Below are 11,373 nucleotides of genomic sequence, written 5' to 3' on the forward strand. Positions count from 1 at the left end.
CCACTGCCTGTGAATAAGTGCCGAAAAGTTCACATTGGCATTTACATATTAGAGTTTTAAATTTAACCAGGCCTTTAAGGGTCAATTAGGGTGGAAAAAGATTTTTAAAAAAAATTACATTAAATTTAAACACATAACGTTAAAACCCAACTCAGGAGGGAAAAATGTGTAATATGACTTTTAAATATATCTTGTGTGTTTGCTTTAGCTGACCGTGATGTGAAGAACCAGGAAGAGTATGTGGAGCTTAAGGACGTGTTTGCTGTGAAGGTAAAGCGGCGGCGCTCTGCGGGGCAGCAGACGGGCGGAACTCTGCTGGGCATCACACTCTTCCAGTGCAAGAAGAAAGGGCTCAAACTCAAGGAGCATGCCATCCACCTCAACAACCTCAGTGCGGACCACTGTGAGATTTGGTTCAAGAGCCTCAAAGAGATCCTCAGCGGTACGTTCACATGCCAAAGCTGCTCAACATCCACCAGACACTGAAAAAATAAGGTCACAAATCAAACATTATGCTTTTTAGAATCACTTTATCTTGGAGCTTCAGTGAATTTTATGACATGCAAACATTAACCTGGTCAACATTTGCTAAATTTGATTGTGTTTGCTGACATTTATTGAATAAAGATAGCCCAACCCAGTAATGAATCGGATACAATTACTCTGTACCTAAACTTAGTGAGTGTAGCATTTTAAGTGTGCTCTTGGTGCAAGACAGTGTTAATGCTGCACTCTAAAAAATGCTGGGTTAAATACAACCCAGTGCTGGGTAAAATAGGAACAAACCCAGCAATTGGGTTGTTTTGACCCAGCGGTTGGGTTAAATGTTTAACCCAACCTTCTGGGTAGTTACCCAACCGCTGGGTCAAAACAACCCAATTGCTGGGTTTGTCCCTATTTTACCCAGCACTGGGTTGTATTTAACCCACCTGTTTTCTAAGATACTTTTTATGCCGAATTCTGTGGCAGCATGTCTCATTTGCAGTGAAGGCAATCTCATAATGCACTGAAGAGAAACAAATATATCGAAAATGATGGAGAAAGTAAGGGAGATACTTACAACAACCTTTGATTAATCGAAATATTAACCAATTTACCCAATATTTTTGTGTGCTGTGTTCACTACAGCTCAAAAGTTTGAGGTCAGTAAGATTTTTTAAAATAAATCCTTTTTTTGAATGCTTTAAATTGATAAAAAGTGAAAATAAAGATGGTTCTAACAAAAAATTAAATAGCTAAACTGTTTTCAACATTGATGATAATAAGAAATGTTTCTTGAGCAGCAAATCAGCATATTAGAATGATTTCTGAAGGATCATGTGACACTGAAGACTGGAGTAATGATGCTGACAAATTTTAAAAAATATTTAAATAGAAAACAATTATTTTCAGTTGCAATAATATTTCCCAATTATACTATTCTTACTGTCTTACTGTGATCAAATAAATGCATTTGTCTTACTAGACAAACCTTTGAACATTTTGTGTATTTTTATGCTTATTAGAGTACTGTTTAGCAACATGTGAACACCAAACTCAAATCAAGTTAGCTATTTGTGACCCTGGACCACAAAACCATATGGACCAGACAAAAGTCATAAGGGTCAATTTTTCGAAATTGAGATTTATACATCATCTGAAAGCTGAATAAATAAGCTTTCCATTGATGTATGATTTGTTAGGATAGGACAATATTTGGCCGACATACAACTATTTGAAAATCTGGAATCTGAGGGTGCAAAAAAAATCAAAATATTGAGAAAATCGCTTTTAAAGTTGTCCAAGTGAAGTTCTTAGCAATGCATATTACTATCAGAAATTTAGTTTTAATATATGTGCAGTAGGAAATTTACAAAATATCTTCATGGAACATGATCTTTACTTAATATCCTAATGATTTTTGGCATAAAAGAAAAATCAATCATTTTGACCCATACAATGTATTTTTGGCTATTGCTACAAATATACCCCAGCGACTAAGACTGGTTTTGTGGTCCAGGGTCACATTTGTATAACTCATTGAGCTGCCTATGTAGAGAATTAGACTCACTTGCTAATTAGGTTTTGGAACAGAGCCTGTGTATCACAATTAAATGATTTCTCAAGTATGCATCAGACCTACAAATATGATGTGAAATGAGGTTCTAGGTGTGTCAGCAACATCCTGACTATACAAAACAGTCATGAATAAACTCCACGGACTGGATTATAAGGTACTCTTGTTGAGAAAGCCGAGGGGCACCATCTCTTTTGTGTGATGACCGTATCATTGTGTGGTGTGCCTGAAGGGGGGAGGGGGGTCGGAGGGGGTCTTGAAAGAGGTGGTGTTGGCCACAAGGACCTGCTGGATCAGACTAGAGGAACAGGTTGGTCCTACGGCCTCCCTGGAGTTTGTAATTATCTGTGCTCCTCTCGCTAGCGTTCACTGCCAAGATGGGCCAGCGGCCTGCCTAGCGCTTCGCTGTGCTGCACGGGAGACAGGTGTCCTTCCAAATGCGTCAGAACTCTTCGTTCTCCGGTTCTCAAAAACCGGGGGGAGGGATGCAAGGCGGAGATTTTATAGCAGGGGATTCAGTAAAAACCCATCTGAGACTGTCCCGAGGACCAACAAAATGATTTAGTATAAACTTCCTTCGTCAGCTAAATGAGCGTTGAGCATTCAGATGATGCCTTTGTGAAAATGAGCATGTGTAATCTCTGTTAATCCCGGTCTGCAGACAATGCAGCGCTGCACATTTTCACTGATTTAATCTAGCGTCACAATTAGGCTGAAAGTTCAATTTCAGAAATCCTTCTTTGCCCGCTGTGCGCCCCACATAAATACCGGACACCATACAAGTAGTAGGCTATATTTAAAACCAGATTGGATATGAGATGTGAGTTTGGGACTAGATAATGGTGTGGGGGAAATCTCTGGAAAGTGTTTTTGTCCGACGAGGGCCTAGTCATAATGCGGTATTAACGCCAGCTAATCCTTAGAATTTCAGTTACAGCACTGAATAAGAGGTGATGTAACAGCAGCAGTGCTCAGGAGGTGCATTACTCACTGGGAATTAAGGAGGGGATTGTCCAGGCCTCACAACTTTATACTATCAAACCCTTCCCCCAGCTTGATGAATCCTTGATAAAACTTCGGCCATGTAACTTCTTCGCACGAAAGTGTTTCTGAGCTGTAGCCCTTTAAAGATTGAAATGCTGGCTTTTTGCGGGTAATTGTGAGTGAGGGCTGCATGTATTGTGGGTAGAATATGAATTAATTAACATAATTAAAGAATATGCCTTGAGGGAGCCCAGAGGAGAGAGGACATGCTTATTTAGTGCTGTGAGAAGAAAAATTAATAAGCAAAGATGAGATTCGTTGTGGTGTTTGACAATTGAATTGTTGAGACATTTCAAAACCATTAAAATACAGTGTTTTAAAAAGTATATATCCTGTAGATTTAAACTGTATATGTGTTGGCATGAAATTAGAATCACTTCTGGATCTTGTCTGTGTAAAGTTACATCCAGTCTTTCATGTTCATGACCTTGTAATGCTGGTAAACTTGGTCATTTCCCTCTCATAGGTATTAGTAAAATAGCCACAGCACTTACACAGCTAAAAATGACTTCTTAATTAAATACATTTTTAGTGAAAATATCTCAAACTTAAGTCTTAAAATAGCATAAATGTACTTTTTTACTTCTACATCAGATATTAAGACTTGTTTTATAACAAGTGAAAAAGATCTGCCTGAAAACACTTTCTATCTACAGTATATCTAGGGATATAGTCACTATTCTCTGAAAACACATAATATCATAATACTTTATATCCTATACAATGTGCTTTGAATGTCAATGTAAGGAGTTTCAGATATTTCAACTAGAAGATCTGATCAGGATTAGGATTTTTTGCAGTGCAGATCAAATAATAAACAGGGTTTTATTGAATAATTAATTTACAGATGAGGTAATTTCAGTGATAACCAAACAGAATTACAAAAGCAATTAAAAATACATTTAAAAACTTGCATTAACTTGCAACCTGAGGAAGGTCTTTTGACAGATATGTTGCTAAAAAATATTTATTATGACGATGACGCAAGTTTGAGTAGTGCAAGAATAGCATAGTAGTAACAGCATATTAGCAATAACATAGGCAGAAATAGTAAGAGTATAATGATAGTATGTTTTCCTGATTTCAGCCACAGAATTAAAACTCAAGTAAACATGCAATTGGCTGAACAAGCAAGAAAAAAAACTTACTTCACACATTCAGCTAAATTCTGCATCAGGTGTTTCTTCTTAAAAATTATGGATTTGTTTAACTAAACTCCAGAGCTATGACACATGTTTTTTAGTAAGTCTGATTGTTTAAATGAGCAATATTTGATCATTATTCATTGTAAATGAAAGATTTCAATAATTTTAGGTCATGATAAATCCATATTTCAGTACATTCTCCATTCTATATGTGACCCTGGACCACAATAAGGGTCATAAGTGTCAATTTTGTAAAACTGAGATTTATATATCATCTGAAAGCTGAATAAATAAGCTTTCCATTGATGTATGGTTTGTTAGGAAAATATTTGGCCGACATACAACTATTTGAAAATCTGGAATCTGAGGGTGCAAAAAAATCTAAATATTGAGAAAATTGCCTTTAAAGTTGTCCAAATGAAGTTCTTAGCAATGCATATTACTAATCAAAAATTAAGTTTTGATCTATTTACGGTAGGAAATTTACAAAATATCTTCGTGGAACATCCTTCGTGAAACCTAATGATTTTTGGCTTAAAAGAAAAATCGATAATTTTGACCCATACAATGTATTGTTGGCTATTGCTACAAATATACCAGTGCTACTTATGACTGGTTTTGTGGTCCAGGGTCACATATATGTAATAAAGGAACATTGATTAGGCCCCGTGTCTTTGCTTCTCCGGGTTCTGATAAGCAGCAGCACAGTTGTCATGTGCTACACAATCACCAGCTAAATTTATACCTTCACAAACTCATACAGTCGTTAATAAAGCATGGCAGTTTGTTTGGTCCTCGTGGAAACGTCCACCCCACCCCCTGCATCCCATGCACATGCTCTCACACGCATACGGACGCATGTTTTCCATAGCTGGATTATCTCTGTTATTTTATTGGCTGTTAAGTGAGTGCTGCCGAATCATTCGGCCCGAGGGGGGGAGGGGAGAGCGGGCACACTGGATTACAGGGGTGCTCACCTGTTACAGTGGTGTTTCCCAGGGAGGCGGCACAATGGAGGGTGTGTCCCAGCTGACACTCAGCACAAAAGGTGAACGGTCCCCAAAAAAAAACTCAATCCCCAGTGTGATTTTAGGCAAGGTGAGCCATGAATGCCGTCTGCAGCATCGCCGTGTTTTTCTGACAAGCCATGTGATGTGCGCTGACACATGAGGTGCGGCTGCCCAGCTGACAGATTAAACCCTGCGGTCAGAGAGCGAGTGCTCGGGCCAGGCCACAGACCAAACGTTTGGGGAGACGGCCGACAACAATAGTAGCATCTGTACTACAGTCTACTCGGGTACGACATAGTCATCGAGTCGAACTGGAATAGACTCCTTGTGTCCTTAAACCCTCTTTTGAAAGATTAGTCTAGGCAGGTCAATCAAAGCCCGGGAAGCCCTCCGCGCTCTGCTCCGGACACATAATGTGCTCTTGGTGCTCTTGTCAAAGCGCGTGGTCACACTCCTGCGTCAAGCTGGACTTTATTGTTGCAGCCCTAAAGGGAGGAGAAAAGACAAACAGAGAGAGGAGAAAACTCAAGGGTCAAGCACCGGGTCCATCTCATTCCTCCAAAGGCTTTTGTGACCCATCTGAATTCATATGTGCATTTGGCATAAAGCACAACAGTGGCTATTGTGCACCATGCATGAAATTGCTTTGAGTTGTTTAACAAGATAATAGGGGAAGCAAAATCTCCCTCGGAACGCGATTTTAAAAACGCGTTCAGCATTTGAAGGAAGCTGGGCCTTGCGCGGCATTTACGTGAGCTGATGTACAATAGCTCGATAGCTGAGTGGATAATGTTACACATTAACAGGTTTTCCATTAAGTCAACCTGCGTATCCATGGTGACTCTTTCCCCTTGGCTCCTTGGAAACGGATCAGTCTGTGTATCTTATTGACTGGAGCGCTCTTACTTCAGCTGGGATGTTTTCTGGCCAGCCCAAACTCTGTTTAGAGTCGCTTGCTTTGATCCTGTTTTACATTAAAGGCAAAAAAGGTTAATAAAGAGTTAAAGGTTTAGTTCAAGTCCACAGTGACAGAGTTAAAGGAAAGATAATTCTGGAATAATTTACTTACCTTCATGTCGTTGCAAACGCGTACGATCTTCCTTCTGTGGAGGAGTAAATATTTTCTATTTCTAATTAGCGACAAAAATTCAAGAATCACAATTCCAAATTGAATAATAAAACTGAATTGTATAATATCTGCACCACCAGCACTGCCAAACAGAACTAAAACTAAATTTTAAAAGTTAATGGTTTGTTAATAGCGAGAATTGAACCTTAAAATAAAGTGTGACCGAAAAAATCCTTCAAAGAACATAAACATGTATCTGGAGTTGAAGTTTAAGATTGCTCATAAACTGTTAGATCTGTTTATAGACTTTGTACCTTTAGGGTTACAACAACTTATAACTTGGGCAGAAGCCTTAAAGGGAGAACTTTGTGTCTTATCTACCTCTAAAAGGTGTATAATTGTACCTTAGAGTAGTAATGTGTACCCTAAAGGTACTACTATGAGTCCTTTAGGGGTAAATAAGGAACAAAGATGTCCCTTTTAGGGTACTGTCCAAGCTGTTAGTGACAAGCTGTTGTAACCCTAAAGTCCAAATTAAATCAAATCTTGAGGTGCCTAAAGATTCCCACCCCTAAATGCTGCTGTGAGAGGTATCTGGGGCTCTGTCGGGACGTCTCAGGGTGGACAGATGCTCCTGTGGGCTCTGCTGTAGGTAGGACTGCAGTATCACTTTCACTGAGTGCTGCTTGTGGATTTTTTCTGCGTATTCCCAATGGATCTTCCCCATTTCTTTGTCTGTCACACCCGCCCCCAGATAGATGTGTACGCAGACATAATGGAGGCACCTAACACATGGTGCTGTTTTTTCCCCTTTCTGCCTAATATTAGGAAAGGTGTTATTGTCCACACCGAGAACTACAATGGCTGTAATTGAACAATATGCATGTGCGTCCCACGTTTTAACATGGAATAATTAAAAGAATGCATTACATGCTTAATTTTCTTCTCCGAGCATCTCCGTTCGTCTCATTATATGGCGCCTGTGTGAATTAATTGTTCCAATGAAAGCAAGTGTATTGATTTGAAGCCCGAACCTCCACCGCAGTTCCCCACCTCATCTAGCGGTTGGAGCAGCTCCTGCCTGGTGATGCCTCTGCTGGAGGGGACAAATCTGGAGAGGGCTGGGTCTCCCCCACTGCTAATGCACGCTAATGCCAGTCCCTGACACCATGCCAGATGCTCCGCTCTTGGCAGAGGATCTAAGAAAATGTCGAAGCACTCGTCCCCCGTATGGAGATCTCACGGCCGGTAGGAAAGTGGGACAGGACAGTGACGCTCTTTTTCTCTCACCCGTTCCATCTCCTGTATGGCCCCCAGATCTCTTCCCTCCCCTCGGGCCTGCCGGATCCAGCTCCTCTCCGATCCTGACCTTTCCCACTGCAAGGCCCCAATCTGGGCTTATCCGTTGGAGGGCTCACTCCCCTCGCCAGTCAGCCAGCCAGCCAGCCAGGGATTTCAGGGCAAAAATAAGACATCTGTTCTTGAGGATTAGCAAATATTCTGTGCACCCCAGAAAGCCCGTTTGGGTATTGTGGGCTCAGCGAGTGGAACGGTTTATGGGTTACTTAAGTGCAGTTTGATGGCTGTGTTATGTATGTTGTGACTCTCTTGTCCTCTATGTGCCTTTTTAAGTGGTCTTGGCCAAATTAATAGGATGCCATATCTTTTCTGTTCATCTGTCCATCCATTGAGTATCTATCTATCTATCTATCTATCTATCTATCTATCTATCTATCTATCTATCTATCTATCTATCTATCTATCTATCTATCTATCGATCATCCATTGATCATCCATTGAGTTTCTATCTATCTATCCATCCATCCATCCATCCATCCATCCATCAGGCTTTTCAAATCTTCTCAAAAGGTTTTCCCCAAAAACTTTCAAACAAGGATTTGTCAAGCTAATATTTAAAGTTTGACTTTATGAATTTCAATTTATTTTAAATCTACTTCCTTACATTTAAAACCAAGCAATTTATTTGGAATTCAAAAGCATTCTCCTTCTGAATTCTACAGGGCACATAACCCAGAAAACAGAATTAATTCACAGTCACACAAATTATGCTGCACTGTAATATGAAGCATCGATGCCTTGCAATCAAACCATGACTGGACCGCATAGTCAGTCCTCTCATTAGCGCTGTGGGCGAGTGTTTACGGGCAGTCCTGGGGCTTTGTTTGTCTCTGAAATCAATGTGTAACCTGACCCCGCTTTCAGGTAATTTACCCCTGATTATGGGAAAAGTGCTCCCCTGTGCCGAATCATCTTCTCCGCAGGGAGACCCTCAGCCACACCATTCAGATGCTCCTTACCTTTCCCATCAGCACCCTCTGAGCCCCCTGAGACGGGGGCTGGACAGAGACAGATGTAGCTACTGTGTTGGGTGACATTAGCCGGTCTTGATAGCCCTCAGGGGTAAAACAGTCTTAAGCCTCTGAGTCATAAGGCGGCTGTATCACCGCAGAACGTGCTGACCTCATGGAATGTCCGCAGGTGGCAGAGACACATGTCTGAAATGTGGACGTCACTACAAAGCTATTGAGAGGACAAACAGAACCAACTTGCTCACATGAAGGGCATAATACATTTGGGTGAATGTCAACGAAAACATGCCCAGGTCATATTTCATCCAGGTCATACACGTTTAGAAAACAAGGCATAAAGATTTCACTGAATGGTACCCTAAGGTAAAAAAGCGAAAAGGTATTTTGTACCTTATTTACCTGTAAATGATACATATTAGTACCATAAAAGTATATATTAGTACTTAAAGTCTACAAATATGTACCATTTAGGGGTAAATTAGGTTCAAATATGTACTTTTTAGCTTTTGTACATTAGGGGACATACCCTAAGTGACAATGACAGCTTTTTTTGTAAGGGTGTGTGTATGTATGTATGTGTATATATATATATATATATATATATATATATATATATATATATATATATATATATATATGGATTTTTAATTTCTTACTTTTTTTAAATATACACTCTTACATACAATTTTCATTTTCTGGAATAAAAATTATTATTACTATTATTATTACTTGTTTTATTATAAATATTTATATTTTAACATTGAATTACTTATATAACATTACTTTTTTGTGAAATGTGACCCAGGCACATTCTAAACATGTTTTGTGAAATTCACCCATTTAAGTGAAAAATAGGAATAAATACCTTAAAGCTTTACCTCAAAACAGACTACAGAATTGATTAACGTCAGAGCACAATATTTAGATGAGTCGTCTGGTGTCCCCAAAAGGTTATAATTAACGTGTGAACACAGGTTCTCTGAAGTCTTCCAGGCTGCTAATCACAGTGGCCTTTTGTGGGAACACAAACAGGACTCATGGAGGTGAAACCTGAGTGTGGCCCCTTCGTCTGAATTGTCTTTCAGCGAGCTCCTGGGAGCCACCGTGCATCGCTCACACAAACATGGGATTATGTGCCATAGTAACACGGTATTGCGCATGCAGATAGGCTACGCTCCCACTCTCCCTTCTGTGGTGTTTAGATTTATCCTGAACTCCAGCTCAGATATAATCATTAAAACAACAGAAACATAGTTTCCTGTTTCAGTGTAATGAATTAAATAAGAGACGAGGGCTCTGTTCCAATACCTTGTGAGCCGTCTCGCTGTCCAATGCCTACATAGACAGCTACCTTTTAAGGCAGGATCCTAACTGGAATAGAACCTAAACTGATTTAAAACATTCTGTGTACACAAGTTTGGTGTTAGCATGTTGCGAAGCTAACAGTGTAATATGCTGATAAACAACAAATTCATATACAATAAGCTCTAATAAACTGAATAAACAAATAAACACAGTCAAGCACCAATACTATTCTTGCAAAAGAGGGAATAACTCCTGAAATAAATGAATGAATCTTTTTGCGATGCAAACTTTAGTGTGTGTATTTATATTTTTCTTGTACATAATCAGGACAAGAAAAAAAATTTGTCAAAATAAAATACATTTTCATAATTAAAAATAAAACATGAACAAACATTTTCATAATAAAAATAAACATTGCCATTATATATACACACACACACATACACACAGCCGTGAAAAGGTTTTTCCCCTTCCTGTTTTCAAAATTTTTTTGCATATTTGTCACACTTAAAAGATTCAGATAAACAAATTTTAATATTACACAAAGATAATCTGAGTAAATACAAAACGCAGTTTTGAAATAATGATTTCATTTATTAAGGGGAAAAAAAAGCTGTCTAAAGCTGCCTGGCACTACTTGAAAAAGTAATTGCCCCCTAAATCTAATAACAGGTTGTGCTACCCTTTGCAGCAACAACTGCAATCAAGTGTTTGCGATAACTGGCAATGAGTCTTTCACATCGCTGTGGAGGAATTTTGGCCCACTCATCTTTGCAGAATTGTTTTAATATAGCCACATTGGAGGGTTTGAGCATGAATGGACTGTTTAAGGTCATGCCACAACATCTCAATCGGATTTAAGTCCGGACTTTGACACTCCAAAACCTTCATTTTGTTTTTCTTGAACCATTCAGAGGTGGACTTGCTGGTGTGTTTGGGATCGTTGTCCTGCTACATAACCCAAGTGCACTTGAGCTTGAGGTCACAAACTGATGGCCGGACATTCTCCTTCAGGATTTTCTGATAGGGTGTAGAATTCATGGTTCCATCGATTATGGCAAGTCATCCAGGTCCTGAAGCTCAGACCATCACACTACCACCACCATGTTTGACTGTTGGAATGATGTTCTTTTTATGAAACGCTGTGTTGGTTTTACGCCAGATGTAACGGGACACACACACCTTCCAAAAAATTCAACTTTTGTCTCGTCGGTCCACAGAATATTTGCCCAAAAGTCTTGGGGATAATCAATATATTTTTTGGCAAATGTGAGACAAGCCTTTGTGTTCTTTTTGGTCAGCAAAGGCTTTTGTCTTGGAACTCTCCCATGGATGCCGTTTTTGCCCAGTCTCTTTCTTATTGTTGAATCATGAACACTGACCTTAATTGAGGCAAGTGAGGCCTGCAGTTCTT

The 11,373-nt window shown here is 39.4% G+C and overlaps 1 protein-coding gene across 2 annotated transcripts in view; it reads left to right on the forward strand.

Moving 5' to 3' along the window:
- LOC107601393 (ceramide kinase-like protein) overlaps window positions 1-11,373 on the forward strand; it is a 58,042-nt gene that overhangs the window by 14,688 nt on the left and 31,981 nt on the right. For both annotated transcript variants that reach the window (XR_001610926.1, XM_016293560.1), the window contains exon 2: window positions 209-442. Coding sequence is in view for 1 of the 2 variants with exons in the window: in XM_016293560.1 (XP_016149046.1) it covers window positions 209-442 (234 nt within the window). In the remaining variant the exon portion in view is untranslated. The remainder of the gene's footprint in view (window positions 1-208; window positions 443-11,373) is intronic.

Source organism: Sinocyclocheilus grahami, unplaced genomic scaffold (assembly GCF_001515645.1).
Source record: "Sinocyclocheilus grahami isolate Dianchi unplaced genomic scaffold, SAMN03320097.WGS_v1.1 scaffold304.1, whole genome shotgun sequence".
Classification (NCBI taxonomy): domain Eukaryota; kingdom Metazoa; phylum Chordata; class Actinopteri; order Cypriniformes; family Cyprinidae; genus Sinocyclocheilus; species Sinocyclocheilus grahami.